Source organism: Labeo rohita, chromosome 14 (genome assembly GCF_022985175.1).
Source record: "Labeo rohita strain BAU-BD-2019 chromosome 14, IGBB_LRoh.1.0, whole genome shotgun sequence".
Taxonomy (NCBI): Eukaryota; Metazoa; Chordata; class Actinopteri; order Cypriniformes; family Cyprinidae; genus Labeo; species Labeo rohita.
The window spans coordinates 21,766,218-21,788,607 of NC_066882.1; the positions used below are offsets into that span (position 1 = coordinate 21,766,218).

The following is a 22,390-nucleotide window of genomic DNA, read 5'->3' on the forward strand; positions in this document are numbered from 1 at the left end:
TGGAAGTTTTTCGTGCCGTCTAGGAATCAAAAACCCTTACAAAGAGTACTCTGGTGGTACTATGGTAAAGTGATGGTATATGGATATAAATGATATGAACAGTGATAAATGAGATGAACAATGGTACAATACAAATATATGTATGTATATATATATATATACAAACATTTATTTTCATCTTAGCTGTGATAGCTCAGCTACTCCTGTAATCTTATACATCCATTACAATGTCCTACTTCTACTTCTTTTAGAAATCAATAATACTATAACTGTGCAATCTATCATTATTATTGATCACAGCAGTTTGGGGCAGATGGAGACGTATTGGTTTCCGCTTTGTTCAGTCATTATGTACACTGGACTGAAATACAAACAGCCAGCTGTTTTGACACCTGACTGCTAAAAGAGTATGTCAGGGGTGCTGAACCAGTTAGAGAGTCTGGCAGTCTAATTCACACCTGTCTCTGTGCAGACACATGTGCTCACATACTGTAGGTGTGAGTCATATTTGTGATGATTCAGTGAGTGTTTTGAATCACAGGAAGAGGGAAGGAGATGATTGTAATACCTAAATTAAGATGACATTTCTTCATACCTTTATGTAATGTCTTCATATATTACGGAAAGATAAGTTTAAAGAGATAGTTCACGCCAAAATGAAAATTCTGTCATTAATTACTTCCCATTATTTCGTTCCAAACCTGTAAGACCTTTGTTAATCATCAGACCACAAATTAAGATGAAATGAAATGAAATGAAATTCGAGAGGTTTCTGACCCTGCTTAGACAGCAACATAACTGACACGTTCAAGGTCCAAAAAGGTAGTATAAATATCGTTAAAGCAGTCCATGTGACATCGGTGGTTCAACCTCTCATGAATGTGGGTCAAAGACTGACACGGTTTCATAGAATTACAGTTGAACCATTGATGTCACATGGACTATTTTAATGATGTTCTTACTACCTTTCTGGACCTTGAACGTGTCAGTTGTGTTGCTGTCTATGCAGGGTCAGTAAGCTCTTGGATTTTATCAAAAATATCTTAATTTGCATTCCAAAGATGAAGGTCTTACGTTTTGGAAAGACGAGGGTGAGTAATTAATCACAGAATTTTCATTTTTGGGTGAACTGTCCCTTTAACAACAGATCAATCAACCATGTGATCCATAATTTAGTATATACTAGACCATGTTCTGTATATGCCAAACAGTTTCTTATTCTCCAAAATTTTGAAGCCCATTCATTAAAATGTATTCCTCAACTTCTTAAAAGACGTCTTAACTGAAAACTGCTATTTTTTCAAACAAAAACCTCTATGGATCAGATATTTGCTTTTGATAAGTATCTATTCCATTCAAGATGTAGACAAGTTTGTTTCTTCATCGTAACAAATTTGGAAAAATTCAGCCTTAGATGAATTGCTCATCAATGGATCCTCTGTAGTGAATGGGTGCCGTCATAATGAGAGTCCTAACTGCTGATAAAAACAACACAATAATCCACAAGTAATCCAAACAACTCCAGTCCATCAATTAAGATCTTGAGAAGTGAAAAGCTCTGTGTTTGTAAGAAACAAATCCATTAATAAGATGTTTTAAACCATCTTAAACAATAAACCATCACTTTTGGCTCAAATAGTCCATAATTTATAATAACTCTTCCTCCAGTAAAAAAAAGTCTATCCCCTGTTGTCCTCTCACATCAAAATCCACTGACGTATTTGTTCAGAACAGTTTTAGACTATTTTTGTTTATAAACGATGCTTGATCTACATATTTCACTTTTGATTCAGACAAGATAACTTTTTTAATGCAGAAAGCAATGTAATAGATACATGGCTCATTTTATGCATCTAAAAGATTAATTTATGACAAAAACACGTTTTTTTGCTTCACAAGATGATGATTGGTGATTTGTGGATTATTGTGATGTATTTATCAGCTTTTTGGACTCTTATTCTGACAGCACCCATTCACTGCAGAGGATCCATTTGTGAGCAAGTGATGCAATGCTACATTTCTCCAAATCTGTTCCAATGAAGAAAGAAGCTCATCTACATCTTGGATGGCCTGAGGGTGGCTACATTTTCAGCAAATTCCGAAATATCTTTGTGGTCTCCAGATGAAATCGGAAATCATTTATTATCTTGAACTACTCGTCACGTAGTGTTCTTGTTACTTAGTTCTTCACCTAGAATTACAGAATGTACCCTGTGCAATCCTGCCTGCTTGACTGCTCGCTCTGTGCCGTGTGAGATTTGTTGGGGCTTTTCTAGGGCATTGTGGGTAATGCTGATGAAGGGGCCATCTGCTTGGGAGGGACACAAATTACACCCTCTTTCTCTCTCCCGGAACACCAGGTTCTACTGGCGCCATGGCAACCAACACATTACCGTTCCTTATCGAGTTTGGAGCTAATGCAATTGTGCTAATGAAATTATGCAAAAAAATTTGACTCATCCACAATGAAAATGACAGCCATAATTTATTCAGAAGGCTGCGGACACGCATCAAGACTAAACTGTTGACCAGTAGGCATATGGCATCTGTATTTGCGGTGTGTTTCTCTTCATGTCTGCTCGCAGAGTGATGACAGCATTGATTTAATTTCTCCTTTGCAATTCATTTGACCAGGGCTGCATTTATTTGATCAAAAATACAGTAAAGCATTAAAATTGTGAGATATTAGTACATTTTAAATGAACTGTTTTCTGTTAATACATTTTAAAATGTAATTACTGTGATGCAAAGCTGAATTTTCTTCAGTGATTCTTCAGAAATCATTCTAATATGCTAATTTGCAGCTTGAGAGACATTTCTTCTTATTATTAGTGTTGAAAACTGCTTAATAGTTTTGTGAAAAGACAATATGGAGTTTTGTACATTCCTAATATGTTTATAATTGCAGTGAAACACCACAAAGCACATTAGTTTATGCACAGTTAGCTATGTACCATAACCAGACGGAAGTTCATAAATAAATCATATGTAAAGCTTGCCGTCTGCCACTTCAGTAATGGCCTGCCTGACTCATGCAGGTTCTGTCCTCTCTGGGGCTCAGCAGCTGACGCAAAAACTCCTCATCCCAAATTACAGCTTCATTTAAGGAACATCCTAATGAGCCACTTGCCTCCATCGCAGTAATTGTACACATTGAGATTTTAATTAGTTGAATTAGATGTGCCATTCCTTGGCTGGAAAAAAAAAAGATTGTGTTTTTCTCAAGATGCTCTTTGCTACCCATGAGCTAAATGCTAATTCAGTGGCATGAATTGCAGGAGAACTTTAATGGGCTTGGATTGGATGCTTATGTCAATAGCCTAAATTTAAACACAAATGTACACATGTATGAGGTTTGTTGTATTTTAGGATTAGATCATCTCTGTCAGTCTCTTTTAAGATTGGGGGGGGTAGCAGATCAAACCCGATTAGGTTAAAGGGGTCATATGATGTTGCTAAAAAGAACATTATTTTGTGTATTTGGTCTGATGCAATTTGTTTATGCGTTTTAAGGTTCAAAAAAACACTTTATTTTCCACATACTGTACATTATTGCTGCTCCTCTCTGCCCTGCCTTTCTGAAACGCATAAATTTTTTACAAAGCCCATCGTTCTAAAAAACACAGTGTGTTCTGATTGGTCAGCTATCCAGTGTGTGGTGATTGGCCGAATACCTCAAGCATGTGATGGAAAAATTACGCCCCTTACCATGTTGTGATGCCGTGTCCCGGCGCGACGAGACAAAAACAATCAAATCCATTATAAATGTGGCATTTGTTGCATCCAGTGAGGACATGATTACTGATTATAATGACTTATACAGTCTTTTTACGTGTTGCGTTGCGTCACATAAACATAAAACCATGTCTGCATTTGTAATTGTAGAAACGACAAACAACAAGCACTACTCTGCACAAATTCTTTAAATATGAAAACATACTTACAGGCTGTGAGTCAGAAGTGCCAGACTGTCCTTGCAAAGTTGGAATTGCACCACTTTATAGAAATAGCCTTTGTGCACAGCCAGGCTACTCTCCCAGGTTCAGGAAACAGTTGAACATTTGAGCAGTCGAAAGATGAACATTTATTATTAAGCAAGAACACATGGACAAAATACAAGACAAACTGAATTTATTTGAGTGAATACAGCATGGTTTACAATATTACAAATGTAAGATTTAAAAGTAGAATTTTAATTTTAGTGTATTCAACCATTCAAAATAGCGCTAATTTTCATGCCGGTGTGTCGCCTAAATCTGAGCCAGTGAAGGGCTGCTGTTCGCCGGGTTAACTGCAAACGTCAGACCGTGGCCTCGCGTTTCACTCGTAGTTGAAAGATGCCGTAACTAACTCCAAAACCTCCCCATAAACAAACAGTACTGACATTAGAGAACATATCTTAAGATTAAACTCAGTACAACTAATAAAATCCATTTGTTTTATGCAAGCAAATGGATTTTATTTCACTGAAAAAGTGCAAATCGTTTGTTTGCACTGAAAAGTGCAAACAAATGGATTTTATTTCACTGAAAAAGTGCAAATCGGTGGTGCTGAGAACCACTCTCTCCTGTAGAGGACTTAAAAAGCTTGTGCTCTGACTGACTGTAACTCAGCAGCTGGGTTATTTCATCTGAGACAGGCTTAACCCAGCGGTTGGATAGAAAAAAAATAACCCAGTGTTAAAAATGACCCAGCAACTTAGTTACAGAAAAACTACCCAGCACCTGGGTAAAAATATTAAATAATAAGGCAACAAAATGATCCAACAAGTTTGAAACCAGCATTTGGGTTAAAAAAAGTAACCCAGCATTTCTTAGAGTGTAGTTGTGTACTCATTTGGAAGGCCAAACAAAGTAGTTTCGCTTCCGCAACAAAACACACAGCATCTCCATGACATGGTGGAGGCTGCAACAACACTGCAGCAAGCAGTGGTTGGAATATAAATTTACCATAGTGTAGGGATGAAGCAATTCACTCAACTCACAATGCAAAACAATTCACAATGCTGATTTCACAATATTTTTTTTTTTTTTTTACAAAATGAGACAGTTTATTGATTTAAGACAATTTAAGACAGTTTATAAATGAAAAGGCGTCCTAAGTAAATCATCTGCCATCTTGGTTCTGGCTGTGCTTTCCATCTGGACATTGACGTTTTTCTTTTCTTGTTTCTACAGTGATGCCAACCTCACAGATGTGCTGTGCGACTCGGACTCTGAGTTGGGTAGCGTGGACACGCTGGAGAGGGGCAGCACGGATACTCTTGCCAACGGCTGCCGCGTCGACGCAGATGCTGCCAAACGACTTGCTAAGCGACTCTTCTATCTGGAGGGCTTCAAGCGCTGTGACGTGGCACGACACCTGGGCAAGAAGTGAGTGTTTTTGTGTGAACAAGTGTATTACATGGAAAATGGAGTGGAATAAAACACTTTTCATACGGTTTATACCCACAATCCCTTTCTTTCTTGTCTCTTTCTCCTGCAGTAATGAATTCAGCCAGTTGGTGGCATCGGAGTACCTGAGCTTCTTTGATTTCACAGGGTTGTCATTAGACAGAGCGCTGAGGTAAGAACATTTCAATCATGAATTAAACGAAGATTATTAGTGACTTGAAAAGTGCACATACTAATTTTAACCCAAAGCAAAATGGCAGATGTACCAACAAAGTTAATGTTTAATATACAGCTATGTTAAGCAGGAAATTCCATGTGGGTGGGTCAGAAATGTAGTATAACATTGCATGAGCTTGATTAGGATACAGTTTCACAATTCCAAGTGTTGTTGAACAGGAAGTTATTAAAAGCACTTAACATGTGTAGCTGTTTTTTTTGTTTCCTTGTTTCAGTACTGTGGTTAAGCAGCAATAAGAGGAAGAAGCTTATTTTAGATTGATACTCACACGTCACATATTTATGTCTCAGTTCCACAAATACCCCTGAAACTGGAAGATGTTAGGCACGCCATTACTTAAATACCTGCATTGCAAGAAGAGGAGGAACTAAGTGCAGTTGCACAATGTGGTTAAGAATATTTCAGTCCTGGACTAACAATAGTTCTCTGGATAGAATGATAATTATCACAGACAGTAAGTGGAAGCTCTGATTTAGTCTAGACTAAAGTTACTGGCCTGAAACACACTCTGTGCAAGTGCATAAACTAGGAATGCATGAAACTAGTTTGGGTCGCTTATAATGTGCATTTGGGAATGCAATATGCGCCAACCATTGTCCTAAACTTGATGAGAAGAGCTTATAAACCAACTGTTGTCAACAAAAGAGAAGCTTAGTGATAGTTTACCCAAAAATGAAGATTTAATCATCCTCAAGCCATCCTAGGTGAATATGACTTTCTTTTTTCAGATGAATACATTCATATTTAAAAATGTCCTGGCTCTTCCAAGCTTTATAATGGCAGTGAATGGCTGTTGAGATTTTGAAGTCCACAAAAGTGCATCCATCCACCATAAAAAGTACTCCACACGGTTCCGGGGGTTAATAAAGAGCTCCTGATGCGAATCAATGTATTTGTATAAGAAAAATATCCATATTTAAGGCTTTATAAACCATAATCTCTTTCATATGTGTGTTCACGAGAGAGTGGCGTTTCAGCGGATGACATAGGATGTAGGTGTAGCGTAATCTCTGATGTTTTGTTTACAGAAAAGGAAAACCAGTCTCCTCTTGGCTTATATTGAAATCCTCCAACATTCTTTACAAATCCTCATTTTGTACTTCTAATTCATGACTGGTGTTTTGTTTTGCTCTCTTCACTACGCTTCTGTGTTCATCACCACATTTGCCTACGTCCTATATCATCCGCTGAAACACCACTCTCTCGTGAATGTGCGTACGACAGTTAATGGAAGATACAGTAGAGGTTACGGTTTATAAAGTTTTGAATAGGGATGTTTTTCTTACACAAACATATCGATTTGCCTCAGAAGGCCTTTATTAACCCCCCACACATTTTATGATGGATGGATGCTTTTTTAGTGGACTTTAAAATCTCAACAGCCATTCACTGCCATTATAAAGCTTGGAAGAGGCAAGACATTTTTAATATAACTCTGGTATTCGTCTGAAAGAAGAAAGTCATATAAACCTAGGATGGCTTGAGAGTGGGGTAATTTTCATTTTTGGGTGAACTATCCCTTTAAGGGTTTTCTGTTGTTGTCCACCAAAATAAATGCTTTACTCATGATTATAATTGTTGGTATAGTTTTATTGTCATATTGATATATAATAACAAAATGTTAGGGCCAAATTGTGCAGCCCTACAAACAATCACAGCAAACCTGGAAAAAAAAAAGCATTTTAAATTGCAATCATGATTTATATCAGAAAAATAGAAATATGGTTTTCTTCCCGAAGTTGTGCAAAATGACTATAAATTTTTCTACTATAGCCATGCAAGCTCTAACACGTACGTAGTTTTTTTTCTTGAATATCAGACTGCACTTAATAACACAATGCAAGTACATTACATTACAATGGGTGCTTATTAGTGTAAGCAAATACGTACTGTAAAGAATATTTATTCTGTCTATGGTATATATTTGTATTTAGCAGTAATAGCATATCTGCTCCTTTTTAGCACAGCGCCATGATTGTCTTCATGTATTCTGGTTGCAGGAACTTCCTGAAGGCGTTTCCTCTGATGGGAGAGACGCAGGAGAGAGAACGTGTGCTGGTGCACTTCTCCAAACGCTTCTGCCACTGTAACCCAGAAGCTCTCACCTCAGAGGGCAAGTGCATTTCTCTAGATTTAGCTTCTGCTACGTAGCTCAAATTTTATGATGGCAGCTCATAATATATTTCAATGAACTTTAATGCCACATGAGTGAATTTACGTGTGCAAGCACTGTTCCAAACTCTAGTAAGCTGTCTACTGCCTACATAGGCATCTGCTTTGTAAAATGGCAATTTTACTGAAATGGAACCTCATAAGTGACTTTATAGTTTTATGTTAGCATTTGCTAGGCTACTAAATGATGCTTTAAATCTCCTGTGATATGTAGCTACGTGTTGTAGTTTTAACTATGTGTTCTATAGAATGTATGATTTTTTATTAACTAACTTTTTTTCCTAACTCTTTTTTTTAATAGATGGTGCTCACACACTGACCTGTGCACTTATGCTTCTTAACACAGACCTGCATGGACACGTATGTATTCGGCTCTTCTCCAGGTTGTTGAATCCAAACATGTCTGACACTAACAAGTTTATTAGACTCATACCTTTAGTTACTGCAGTAACTGGATCTACTAGCACTTCCTTTCAAATCTAATAGCAGAAACAAATATTAGATTGATCTTGAAACAAACCAACTTCAGTCCTGTCTCATATTTCTATTTCTGTATTCACATCCAAAAGGTGAACAGGACTCTGATGTTAAATATTGATTTTGCAATAATATCCGGCTGACTGTACACTAACCTATTAAACAAAAATATTTGACTGCAGAAGGCCAATTGACCTTTTAGAAACACATTTTCGAGAAAGTACTGTGAGAAGAATTAAATTAAAAAAAATAAATGTAATATCAGATGATGCTAATGAACAGTTATCAGCAACTAAACTGAAATCCTCTTTTTCTCACCATATGCACATCATAGTGTCATTTTCCTTAACAAGCCTCTTGTTGTTGTGTTTCTCTTAGTAATATTACAGTTCTCTCCGCCTTTGACCTAAACATGTCTCTCTCTCTCCATTTCTTCTTCTAACTCATTTTGCGGCAGGTGGTAAGTGCTTCTCTCTCCTCCTCTGTTCTTTTTTGTGTTTTTCTTCTCTTTTAATGGCTTTGGCTTTAATGTGTTTTCAGAATGTTTTCATCCATCATTCGTGGAATATTACTCATCTAAAGTAGATCTCTGGGGTAGGGGGGAGACAGACAGACTGAGATATTGATGTGTGTTGTGATTGTTAGAGTGGCTGGTCTGGTTTAATACTGCCATCTGCTGACAGTTTCGTCAACTGCATGTTTAGAAATAACTGCTGTGGTTCTGAATATAGTTTTTCATCTTTAGGATTTGATTTCTGTATTGTTGCATTTGCATCAGTTTTCAATAAGGTGATGTATGTTTATAAATGACTGCCATGCAGCCCCATGGATTCTGCCAAAAGGCTCTACTAAAGTTATTGTTACTGCTGTAAACTGTAATAAATTAATATGGTATCTCCTTCGAACTGTGCAAAGAGCTTTAACAATCTTTCCATCATAAATCAAGGATCACTATTAATATCACTCATGGATCTGAAATGATCATTTGTTTTACAGATATGAGTGATGCCTCAAATCATGCAGTTTGTTGAGGAGAGGTTTATTATTGCTTTTCTAAGTAATCAGATTTATTTTTTTTGGCAGATGATAGAAGGGATGAAAAATTCACACCAACTCACATTGAAGTAGGTTTTAGAGACCAGCATAGAGTGCGTTAATGGCCATCCACTTTTTCAGTGGCATTGGTTCTAGAAGTTTTTTTTTCACATTAATTTTTATACAGTATATGCATAGATAGGTATAGATAAGTATATGAAGAAAACCAGCTAAAACCAGCTAAAAGCAATCTAGGTCAAAAATGAGATAATGATACTGAGTGAATACTCCTGACACATAGTATACATCCATCAAATACTTTTACTTTTGGATTTAGAGGCTTTTGTATCTGAACTCTTCATATGTAGATATACAGTTGAGCTCAAAAGTTTACATACACCTTGCAGTATCTGCAAAATGTTAATTATTTTACCAAAATAAGAGGGAAAATATATGTTATTTTTTTATTTAGTTCTGACCTGAATAAGATATTTCACATAAAAGACATTTTGAGACATTCTGAACAGTTAAACTGCCTGCTGTTCTTTAGAAAAAATCCTTAAGGTCTTACAAATTCTTTGGTTTTTCAGCATTTTTGTGTATTTGAACCCTTTCCAACGATGACTTTATGATTTTGAGATCCATCTTTTCACACTAAGGACAACTGAGGGATTCATACGCAACTATTATAGAAGGTTCAAACGCTCACTGATGCTTCAGAAGGAAACATGATGCATTAATCTCAAAATGGATCTCAAAATCATACAGTCATTGTTGGAAAGGGTTCAAATACACAAAAATGCTGGAAAACCAAAGAATTTGTGGGACCTGAAGGATTTTTCCTGACGAACAAAAAAAACACAATTTTTATAAATTCAACTATTATTTTCTCTTGTGGACCATGTAAACGTCTTATGTGAAGTATCTTATTTAGGTCAGTATTAAGTAAAAAAAAAATAACAAGCATTTTGCATGATCCCTCTTATTTTGGTAAAATAATTAACATTTTGTAGATTCTGTGAGGTGTATGTAAACTTTTGACCTCAACTGGATATAGATATTGATAGATAGGTGTAATGGTTTTTCTACTGTACAAACTGTATTTTATATTGCCTTACCCCAACCCCACACCTAAACATACCCCTCACAGGAAACTACTGGCAAATTATACATTTCATGAAACCCCATTTAGTATGTTTTTTTAAGCCTTTTGGTTTACCGGGACACACACATACATATTACAAATTTTCCCTTTGTATTCTCTATGCTTATATTGTCTGATGGGTGTAATTTTTTGTACACCATCATGGGTAATGTAATTTTTCACCACAAATTCTGCAGTTAAACACAATTATTTATATATATCAAATGGATATACCATTGATTAACGACCTTGAAACTCACAGTAGGTCTTTGAAGGTTTATAAGTTATTGTTAAAAATCTGTTTCCCTGTGGAGAAAATGAATTCAGTTTATACAAGCATGCACAAGCATGACATATATTGAAAATATAAAAATGCATTTATGTTTAATATCTCATCTTGATGACAGTTGTGGCTAATGTCAGTTTACCTTACTTCTTTTTTCAATCAGTTGACCCTTTGCTAAGTGCCATCTTAGAAATATATGAGTCCTATCTTGTCAATTATTATTTTTTAGACAAGCTTTTTATAATGTAAGCTCATATAAGGAAACATGTTTACAGGAATTGTACAAAATACGGTAAAATGTTGTCAGGGCACTTACAGTGGTGACACAGGGTGCACAAAAATCTCTGTTTTTCCAAATCTTTAAATAAATCTTGAGAAGTAGATGCTGTGGATTAAACAGCCCTCAAGTGTTTTCCTCAATTGTGATTCACAGTCACAGTTTTTAATCACGACACTGAATAATTTATCAATTTAGTTTAAAGAAAAATGTCACAATGCTAGAAGAATAATATTCAGTCTTAGATGGCAACAGTTTTCAAGGATAGCTTAGCAGAGGGTCCGTCAATAATATTATGATACTAATTGGCATATATGTCATTATTGTTGTAACACTGTATTGTGTTATTGTATTGCAGAATATTGGGAAGAAGATGTCTTGCCAGCAGTTTATTAGCAATCTGGACGGCCTCAACGACGGCAAAGACTTTCCCAAAGAATTGCTTAAGGTAATTATTTGGAAACACAGCAGACATGCATTTGCTTCCTTTTTTCTATTATATTATTATTATCATGGACAACCGCTTCAGAAAAACACATGTATGTCTACTGATATAGTGTTTTCTCACCAAATCTGACTGATTTCATTAAAACACACTTTAAACACAGTAACCACGTAATGTGCATGTTGTGATTGCATTTATGAATGCAACAAAAGACACATTTGTGTTTAAGTTGGATTCAAAAGCATATTGTTTGATGCTTGGTCCCATAAGCACGTCTGACTATATTGGTGCAGTTGTGGTGTTTCAAACGTAGCGCATTAACAGTCTCATATGTCTCTGTCCTGGTTTAGGTGCTCTATAACTCAATAAAGAATGAGAAGCTGGAGTGGGCGATGTGAGTATCCAATATCATCCCCAGGAGTCAAGTGCGCTCGCATTATCATGTGACTTCTGAGGCTAATCTGCGTGTAATGTGCGCAATACCTGCGCACGTGCATTAATGCTGGGTAATCCGCTCTGTTTCTGCAGCGAGGAAGAGGAGTTGAGGAAGAGTCTGTCAGAGCTGGTGGAGGAGCAGTGTGAGGCGGGAGGGAAGAGGGTTGTCAGGGTAACGGACGGGAGTAACCCTTTCATCGCAATTCCGCTTTTACTCAACGCTGCGACGTACAAACACGGCATTCTGACACGCAAAAGCCACGCAGACATGGATGGCAAACGCAGTACGTGTGTTGTTTGTTTGTTCTGCAAAATCATGCTTTTGGTGTACATTTTTCAGTGCTGTTCCCCTTAGTTACCACATAATTTCCTGTCCTTTCTCATTTGTCTGTCAATATAAGAGGCAAAATATAAGAGTCAAAAATAAATAAGGTAAAGGTAAATCATGTCTCTGTTCCAACCTATTAGGGCAACACTGAGATGTGTATCAGAGATGTGTTTTCGTCTTAATTACACTAAGATTCCTTCTTGTGGTCAATAATTTTCCTTATATTAGCTGAAATTACGAAAATTTGAAATGAAAATTGTCCTATAATTGTGTCCTATTTTTAATTTCAAGCTAAAAAAAAAAACAGCAAAATGTAAAAATATTTTTATTATTTAAAATAATTATTTTCTATTTAAATATATTTTAAAATATAATTTATTTTTGTGATCAAAGCTACATTTTTAGCATCATTACTCCAGTCTTCAGGGTCACATGATCCTTCAGAAATTATTCTAACATGCTGATTTGCTGTTCAAGAAACATTTTTATTGCTGTTATCAATATTTAAAACAGTTCAGTACATTTTTTTCAGGTTTCTTTGATGAATAGAAAGATCCAAAGATCAGCATTTATCTGAAATAAAAAGCTTTTGTGACATTATACAGAATTTATATAGAAATTAATCATTTTATTTAGCAAGGACCCTTTAAATTGATCAAAAGTGATGCTAAAGACATTTATAATGTTACAAAAGATTTCTATTTCAGATAAATGCTGTTCTTCTAAACTTTCAATTCATCAAAGAAACCAGAAAAAAATATACTCAGCTGTTCTCAACATAATAATAAAAATAATGTTTACTGTTTTTTGAGCAGCAAATAAGACTATTAGAATGATTTGTGAAGGATCATGTGACTTGAGTAATGATGCTAAAAATTCTGCTTTGAAATCACAGGAATAAATTACATTTTAAAATATATATTGAAATATAAAATAGTTATTTAAAATTGTAAAAATATTTCAGAATTTTAAATACTGCAAATGCTTTTATATTATATTTAAGTATTTTATATAATGAGTGCTGTGTTTTTTTATGCTGATTAGTATCACATCAGCAACATGCTAATGTTAAAATTAGCGCATTAACGCAGGCGATTAATTTTTCCAGTTTAACGGCATTAAAAATAATGCAGTTAACGCAAAAAAAGATGGCATTAAACAGATATTAAAAGTATACTGTCTTTATGTTGTTTCTTCATTCATTTGAAGATTGCAATTTAGAAGTATATTTAAAAACCTTAATGTTAGGTGGGATTAATCACGATTAATTGCAGTTAATTTCAGAAAAAATATGTCATTAATTCTTTTTTTTTTTAATTGTCAGCACTAGTTAAAATTTAAAACACGTCAAATCTTAAGTTTGTGTTATAGAACACACCAAATAGGATGTTGTCTTTCAAGGTAGCTTTCATCGTAGGCAGTAAACCGCAAAGCTCACTAAGTTTTGGTTCAGAGCTAATGTTAAGGAATGCAATAGATCAGCATTATTTAAGACCCGCCAAGATTTCCTTCTGTTTAATAATTCAGCTGCTTTAATTAAAACAATTAGGTTGTCTCTTTCAGTGTTGTGGAGTTCATTTGTGAGCAGTGAAGTTTGTTCTAGAGATTTTCTATCCTCGACTTGTGTTGCAGCAAACAACAGCGGAGCTCATTAGTGAAGTGTGTCTTTATTCTGTCTCGCTCACACACACTTTTTCTCTTTTATTCTGTCTCTCTGCAGCCCCGAGAGGACGCAGAGGCTGGAAGAAGTTTTATGCCGTGCTGAAGGGGATGATTCTCTACCTGCAGAAAGTAATTTAAATCTACTTCCCACACACACACACACACCACACACAGACATACTATATTTTGCAGTATGTGTACTATAATATGTGTAAGGAATAGTCAGATAACCAATTGCATTTGCCAATATACATTTGCCAAGCCTGTTTTATTAGTACCTTTAAGTACTGAATGAAATAAAAGTATTTTTCTAATGTACATTTACATGCTATAATGTTTTACAATTTGGCCAAAAGCAGATTTCTTGTAAAACAGCATAATTATCTAATCCAGTTATGCTGCTTACTTTTAGAACTGCCTTTGTAAGGTCTTAAAATGCTGCCTACTTTGGCAGCTCTGTAGGGTTTTGGAACGCAGCCATTGTCTCTCTATCATTTATTTTCATTTTTGCTTTCAGTCATTCTTTTCTCTGTCTCCCCCGTATGGTCAGGATGAGTATAAGCCTGATAAAGATCTGTCGGAGGTGGACCTGAAGAATGCAGTACGGGTTCACCACGCTCTTGCTACTAGAGCCTGCGACTACAGCAAGAGACAGAACGTCCTCAAACTCAAGACCTCGGACTGGAGGGTCTTCCTCCTGCAGGCCCCGTAAGCATCATGCCTTTTCAACTGCTCCCAGAATCTTTTTCTTGTTGCTTTTATTGCAGTTGCTATTTATGGTGGATATTGCAGTTACTAGGGTACTGGGGTCAGATTGCTTTCATGCTTTGTTCACTTGTTTGACTTTCCCTTTAAATGTGTGTGTGTAGGAGTGAAGAGGAGATGATGTCATGGATTTTCAGGATTAATCTGGTCGCTGCTCTTTTCTCGGCTCCTGCTTTTCCCGCCGCCATCGGCTCCATGAAGAAATTCTGCAGACCGCTGCTGCCTTCATCCACCACTAGACTCAACCAGGTGAATACACAAATACAACTGTAAACATTCCACAGACTAATAAACTAATGCACATTGTGGAAAAATTTGAATATTAATAATGATGTTTATTGGTCTTATACAGTGGTATAGTGGTAAAGTACTGCACAACACTCAAGAATACTAAAAAAATGCTAAATTTTTACATTAAAAATGTAATCATTATTCTATTTATTAAAGCCAAGTATGAATCTCATCAAGTTAGTAACAATTAAAATAATATATTTTATTTGTGAACTTACGTTCAGCTATTCTTTTTAATATTTAACTTTTAACTATTTTTTAATTTTCGGATCATCAGCCAGAGCTAGGTATTCATGAACATAGAACGTGCACAAACACAAAAGGCGGGATTTATTGCATTAAAAATCAGGTCATTACATTTTAAAGTGTCCTAATATTGTATTGCAGTCCCCTACAACAGGTTTAAATGCATCTAAGGTAAAAAAAAAAAAAAAAAGTACGATCTCATAAACCGATCTAAAGCTCTGCCGTGAGAGGTTTGGTACAACATGCAGCGGCACTTTTCGGTGCGCCACGTTTACATACCTCCGTTTGCAGTGCGTATTTTTTTCCGGGCTTATGCTAACAGTTTAAAGCGTTCAAGCTGCACACGGTTGCAGTCTAGTAGTGCGTTCCAGGAGCGGTGAGTCTGCAGCATCGTTTCCGCGAGTCTGTGCTGCACGCGCAGAAATAAAGTGACAACGCATTGTTTGCGGTAAATATGCTGAAAAAGAATTTTCAATAACAATGTTTGGATTCGAAATCAAAATAATGGATAAATGTGTTTGTGGAAATCAGACTTGTGCTGTGTGTAAGCTACTGTGCAATAATTGCACAATTCTAAAAGCAAAAATGCACTGCATGATCAAACATATATGTGAGATTAATATATATATATATATATATATATATATTTTTTTTTTTTTTTAAATCTAAAAAATGCTCCCCTCCACCCCTCAAATTAAAAAACTCCCCTTTCTCAAAAAAACAACAAAAAAAATCAGGCCCTGAATAAGTGTCTAAAAATCCTGATTGGAGTATCTCTATAAATAATTTTACATGATTAATAGGAGGCTTTAAAAAGATCAGTATCAGTGATCAGATCGGCAGATACTGCCTTCTGTGATTGGCCTCAGAAATCCTGATCGGAGCACCTCTACAAAACAATAATGGAGGATACATTAGCCGCGTGCTAACGTGACTGATGAAACAATGCAGTTTGTAAACCAAAATATGTCTACTGTAATGGCTTTTATACCCTGTGTTAACTCTGTAAATGCCGGTGCAGCAAAATAAACTGCAGTTTCACTACATTCTTATACAATGTTATAGTAATATAATGCTATTGACATTTATAGCATTGCATAGGCCTATTGTTGACTGTTTAAAATGAAAAAAAAAAACAGTAGACGTTGTACCGTATATATGTAATGGTGGTTATACTTTATACAGGAAGAGCAACTGAAGTCCCATGAGAACAAACTGAAGCAGATTTCTCTGGAGTTGGAGGAACACAAGAGGAGCCCACCTGATCTGACGCCAAAGAGCAAAGAATCAGAAGAGTATCGAATCAAAGAGCACTATTTAACCTATGAGGTCAGACCAATACAAATTCATCTGTCTCAGAGCTCATATAAATGCTTCTGTTTGTCCATTTAAATCTTACAGTAATGCATTAGCTGTTGTATAGGCCCAAAAAAAAAAAACTTTCTTTCTTTCCCTTTCTTTTAGTCATCAAATGAGTCATCAGTTGATTAAATACTCACTGGTCACAAAACAGTCTGTAAAACATCAGTATCAGTGGTTTTCAAATGGTGGGTCATAACCAAAAATTCTGATCATCGTCACGGTCAACAGAGATCATAATGCAAATTGCAAATAGTACAATGGAACTAACCATATAATCATGCATGGTTATAATAGCAAAGTAAATGGGCTATAAACTTTTAAAAAAGGAAGAGAAAAACTATTCATGTATATTTTGTTATTATTGTCAAAGGTTTTATGACCCATACTATAACAAACAAGTTAAAATGAGGATAAATATATGTTGTATGGATAAATTATTGGAATTTAAAATCTAAACGAGCAGGTTTAATAATACTAATACCAATAATTATCATGGAATCTGTGAATATTACATTGATTTTAAAGGACATTTTTGTTCACTTTTGTGCAAAAAAAAAAAGTCCATTTGAGAACCACTGATTTAAATCACATATATATGTTACATTTTTGAATACAACAGGGATCTATTCAGTGCATAATATTTTGCTAGCCAAAACCAATCATTTGAATTTAAAGCCATTTTTAACTTTTTTTTTCTTTTATGTCTGCAGAAATGTCGCTATGAGACGTACGTCAGCCTCCTGCAGGCCAAGTTTCGTGCAGGAAGTGATGATTTGGATAAGATTGAAGCCAGTCTGTTCAGCGGGGAGGGGAAAGAAGGTTACCTGCGCAAAACTCAGTCCAGCCCGTCAATCAGTCAAGGTCAGGGGGTCAACGGACGGGCCGGTCATAAACACGCCCCAGAGCACAATAGCTGAAGAGCCTTCTTTGACCTCTGAACTCATGTGACACACTCACGTCTGAGCCTGACTGCAGTAGGTTCAAATACGTGAGACAGAGTCGAGAGAAATACAAACGTAGCATTATAATGTCCTTATTATTTCAATGTACAGTAAATTTATTATGACCATTATATGTATTATTAGTATTATTACTACAACAATAAACATTGTTAATAATGCTATGAACATTATTATGTGCCAAAAACGAAAAAATGAGGAGACCAAGACTGTATAAGTGGGAAGAAACGACAACACTGCATATAAAGTTAAGAGAAAGTGAACTGCGGCAGCACAAATGCGTTGCGGAAGATGCACTGTGACATGCAGCCACGTTGTGATGTCATTTAGAATTTTACTGTGACTTTACAGTGACACACAAAGAGATTTGTTTAGATTCCATTAAAGGTACAGTTCAGCTAAAAATAAAAAATCTGACCCTCATATCCAAATCTGTACGATTCTCTTCTGAGTAGGGCTGTCACGATTCCTCGATTCGATTCGAGTGCTCAGTTTTAAAAAATTCATGACTGCAATTTGCCCTGCAAAATACCAGAGGTGGCGCATTTCACGGCCGTGAATCTATGCATTATTAGACTGTTTTTCGAGGCTGCATGATATATTAAACCTTAAACCTAAACTTAAAAATCATAATAAAGCAGAATGACATTGTGAGGAGTTTTATATATGCGCTTTTTTATTTACATGCATTCACAGTAAATGCTGCTCCACACAAACTGTTATCATTTACATGTGGGGACCGTCTCAAACTCCATCCCTGCATATTGCTGCGAGTTTATTATAACACTCATCTGGGAACACAACGTGACATTTCATCAGATTTGTAAGACTGGAGAATACATCAATATCTTTCTCAATATGCTAATTGCTCATCGTGATTTCAAAATAAAAGCTCAAACTCATTTTTTAGACATTTTGATATCCACATATTCAAGAAATGACAGTGACTGTAGCATTTCTGTCATGAAGAAATGGCCAAATAATAAATATTAAGTGGATATTTGAATTAAATGTTTAGTCAATATTAAACAAGGATTAGATGCTGCAATAAAATGTAAAACAGTTGTGATTTGTTAGAATGCATAATGAACATTAGTTCTGATTACTCAATTAATTGTCAAAATAAGCGACTAAGTACTCAATTAGCAAAATAATCTATAGCGACAGGCCTACTTCTGAGGAACATAAAAGATTTTTTAAGTTCTGCCCTACAAAAACATTTCATCCCTACACAGGGTTGCCAGGTTTTCACAATAAAACCCACCCAATTGCTACTCAAAGCCTAAAACTAGCCCAATTGCGTTTCGAGAGGGTCATCCGTTAAAAATTGCATTCCGGGTGATAGATTACATGTTTTTGGTTGGGGTTCCCCTGGTAAATTCGTATTTCAGGGGCTAAATATGACATTATTGGGGTCGCTTAAACCCCAGACATCAAAAACAACCTGCGGCAACAGTGTTAAAGTAGCCAAATTCTGCAGGAAAACCACGGACTTGGCAACACTACAGCACTGTGTACCGTCCGTTTAGGGCACGACTGTCAGTTTGACTGACCAATGGCACGCTGGAAGAGTTCTAAAAATCTATTTGAAAAGTCAAAATTTCGTTGTGGCACAGAAATGATACATTTACCTTTTAAATAAGTCATGACATCACTTGGTAGTGTTTGACATTCTGTATGACATCACAACGTGTGTCTACCCCATGGCTGTGTGCGGTAACGACTTCCTGATTGACAGGTCTGGTTTAGATGTAGCATTTGTTGTACTCACAGTATCAGCCTCATGAAGTAGCCAGTTTAAGGGCTTCGCTGCACGTTGGGGTGCATGTAAAGATTCATGTTGGCTGTCTGTCGTGTTATACAACTACCCCCTTGTAATTATTTATTATGTTATATTTATTAATTGTAAATTTATTTTCTCCTTTCGGAGCCAATATAGCAGAAAGACGCTTGTAAAGATGACTACATTTGACCTATGATTAGTTTAACCCGCCCCGTTGTTTTTTTAACTCTCTGAACTGAGGAGCTGACGGCTGATTAATGGATCCAGGGATATATGGGATGTTGGAGAATACAGTGTCTTAACACGGGACAGGGTACGGGACGTTGTAATTGTATGCGCACAAGCGAGGAAGGAAGACTGCAAGTTGAGTCTGAGTATGCAAAACAGTGACGAAGAGGAAAAAACATTTCGGACTGAAAGCGACGCCCTCATTTTCTCTATTCAATGGACCACAAAGCCTCTATGTGTCTCTATGTGCCTGCAGAAAATTCAACCTGGACTGAATATTGAGCAGCAGGACTGCAAACAACACACCATGAACCTCCCTGCCTCTTCATCTGAATCGCTGTAGCGAATCGAGACGTCTCAATCCTGGAAACGTATCACTTTTGAAGAAGATAATTGTTCTTGAGCCACCAAATAGGACTCTGAAACTTAACGGTACAAACTTTGAGCAAGTGCAAGTAGATTTTTATAGTCCTGTTGTAAAGCATGAGGACATTGAAAGTGAGAGAATGAGCTTTTGGCTCTTTTATGCTTTATGGATGTGGAATGACGTAAGAGCTGCAATTTTATACATTCTTAGTAATGGCTTTCTTAAAGGGACCTCTATAGCCTACTTTTCGCTTTGGCTGTTGTGCTAACATGATTTTCCCGTTTAGGGTAGAACTCAGACGCTGTTGTAATAAAAGATTGTGATGATTATTTCACCATCTCCATCTGCGTGGAAGCAGTCTGTGTGTTTCATCTCTTTTCAAGTACTTATTTCTGCCACACAGGTTAGTGGGAGCTCATTTGCCAAGTGTTGCATTCATCATTTCTTACAAAACAGCACTGCTACATCCTTCTTCTCATATCTAATGTCTTTATTGTAATGCAAAATCATAGATTTTCTTGGGAAATTCCATTACGCACATTATTATCAAGCAGGTATTAGCAATTAACATATCTAAAAGCAGCAACTCTTCAAGTCAACATGAAACGGCAACCCATTTTACTTCCACTTGGTGACGTTGGTTGAAAAGAAAGTCATTTTAGAGGAAGCAAGTCTCCTTATAACATGCACTGAATAATCAACCACGATAAGACAAGGAATATGTGTTCTCAAAGTTTTTGTTTTCAAGGTGACAAAGTTTAAAAGGTCAACGAGTCCTAAAACCTAGAAGCAATTTAGTATTTTTGCACTTTTATTTCCTCCGTCCTAGAGCTGGGCAAAATGGCTAAATGATCCCGATAAAATTTTTCATATCAGCCGATGTCAATAATTTTCATCATAAATTTCAAATCTTTACTTCTTACAGGTTTAAAAGACGATTTTTGCTCCTAAGTTAAAGTTGTAGAAACCAAAACGTTAATTGTGGTTTTAATCTACTCTTTATGGTCCGAAAATGACAAACACTTCACGTTTTTGAATTCTGAAACATGAAAACATGAAACAGGTTTGTGTTGTCTGACTCTGATGACATGCATCTTAAGTACAGTTTGCAGTGCAGGCTACAATATTAATATTATCTTCTTTTGTCTCTTAGAAATGCACATTTGATGGTAGCTTAAGTTATGATGCAGAAAACTGTAACAGCCTCATTATTATATGATAAAATGTAATTATTCTGGCTGTTTGAGTTTTGGTCTTCAATAGAGGGTTTGCAATTACATCATAGCCATATTGAATTTACTCAGATGTAAACAACAGCATGGATTCCATGGTTAATGTACTACGGAATAAGTTGTTCTGCTATTTAATGCTGTCTAAACCACAGAAAAAACGTGTGGAAGCAGCTAAATCGTATAGAGAAGGACTTAGTAAGCCAAAAAAGGCGCAATATTTTGACAAACTAAAGTTAATAGGTGGTAAAGATACATATGAGAAGTAGTAATTAAAGTATATGCCTAATATTTCACCTACCTGACCGGAAATGATAAGAACAAACACGAATGTTGTCAAGATTCTTGCCCTGGAAATCCTGGTGCAGTTTGGCAAACTACAAACGTCTTCTGTTCCTCATTTCCTTGATTTGTTATAATTTTGATAGTCTATAGTACTTCAAATGTTTTTCCCGGTCCAACCGATTAACACAGCCCAAAACATGACAATAACTGACAATTTTCAGCAGCAAAAATTAGCAAAATATGCGAGTTTCGTTCGGTTCAGTGGCATTGTTTACGCTCAGTGTCGCCACTATGGCAAATTGATGAGCATACATTTAAAACATGATAACCACAGTTAAATACACATAGCACCTCAATACCATGGTAAAAATGTAACTATATGGTTTCTAGTTATTTGTATATTAAAAACTAGTCTAAACATTCAGTATAAATGCAGAAACGCTATAGCTTAATCATAAAAAATACTGTGATTATACTTCATTACTCCTATAATACATTTAATACACGTCTATATTAATACTATAATAAAATTCGATATGAATATCCCACATTCCTGCCACAATACGATGGTGCAGTTAGTGTTACTACAGTAAATCCATGGTAAATGATGGGGATTTGCAGATTGAAAAGCCTTCTGGCGTTATTGTAGCACACAGTGCTTCTCCTGTGTCAGTGTTGTTTAATCTGACTTTAAACTAGTTTAAATCACTGAGTCGTTGGTCTTATTTGCTGAATTCAACCGCTGTTTAGTGAACCAAGACTCAGCGAGTAAACGCATCTGCTCTAGTAAATTCGCGCCCATTGTTGTTTGAACTTTGATCCGAGGATAAACGGTCCGTGTGGCGCGCTTCAAATGAGGAGCTCTGTTTAGTTCCGCTTTCGGAGCATAAACATTATATCGAACATTTATTGTACTCTCATTATCATTTAATCGAAGAAAATTTTATCACAATAGTTAACATCTCAAGATATTTTCACTTTAA

General features: G+C 36.0%; 1 protein-coding gene across 1 annotated transcript in view; it reads left to right on the forward strand.

The window, feature by feature from the left end:
• The window catches only part of psd2 (pleckstrin and Sec7 domain containing 2), a 47,533-nt gene extending 27,311 nt beyond the window's left edge, over window positions 1-20,222 (forward strand). The window contains exons 4-15 of the mRNA XM_051127217.1: window positions 5,178-5,372; window positions 5,485-5,565; window positions 7,632-7,744; window positions 8,105-8,163; window positions 11,381-11,470; window positions 11,818-11,861; window positions 11,996-12,186; window positions 13,951-14,021; window positions 14,443-14,600; window positions 14,762-14,906; window positions 16,380-16,523; window positions 17,267-20,222. Coding sequence (XP_050983174.1) covers window positions 5,178-5,372; window positions 5,485-5,565; window positions 7,632-7,744; window positions 8,105-8,163; window positions 11,381-11,470; window positions 11,818-11,861; window positions 11,996-12,186; window positions 13,951-14,021; window positions 14,443-14,600; window positions 14,762-14,906; window positions 16,380-16,523; window positions 17,267-17,473 — 1,498 coding nt within the window. The 3' untranslated portion in view covers window positions 17,474-20,222. The remainder of the gene's footprint in view (window positions 1-5,177; window positions 5,373-5,484; window positions 5,566-7,631; window positions 7,745-8,104; window positions 8,164-11,380; window positions 11,471-11,817; window positions 11,862-11,995; window positions 12,187-13,950; window positions 14,022-14,442; window positions 14,601-14,761; window positions 14,907-16,379; window positions 16,524-17,266) is intronic.
• The last annotated feature ends 2,168 nt before the right edge of the window (window positions 20,223-22,390 follow it).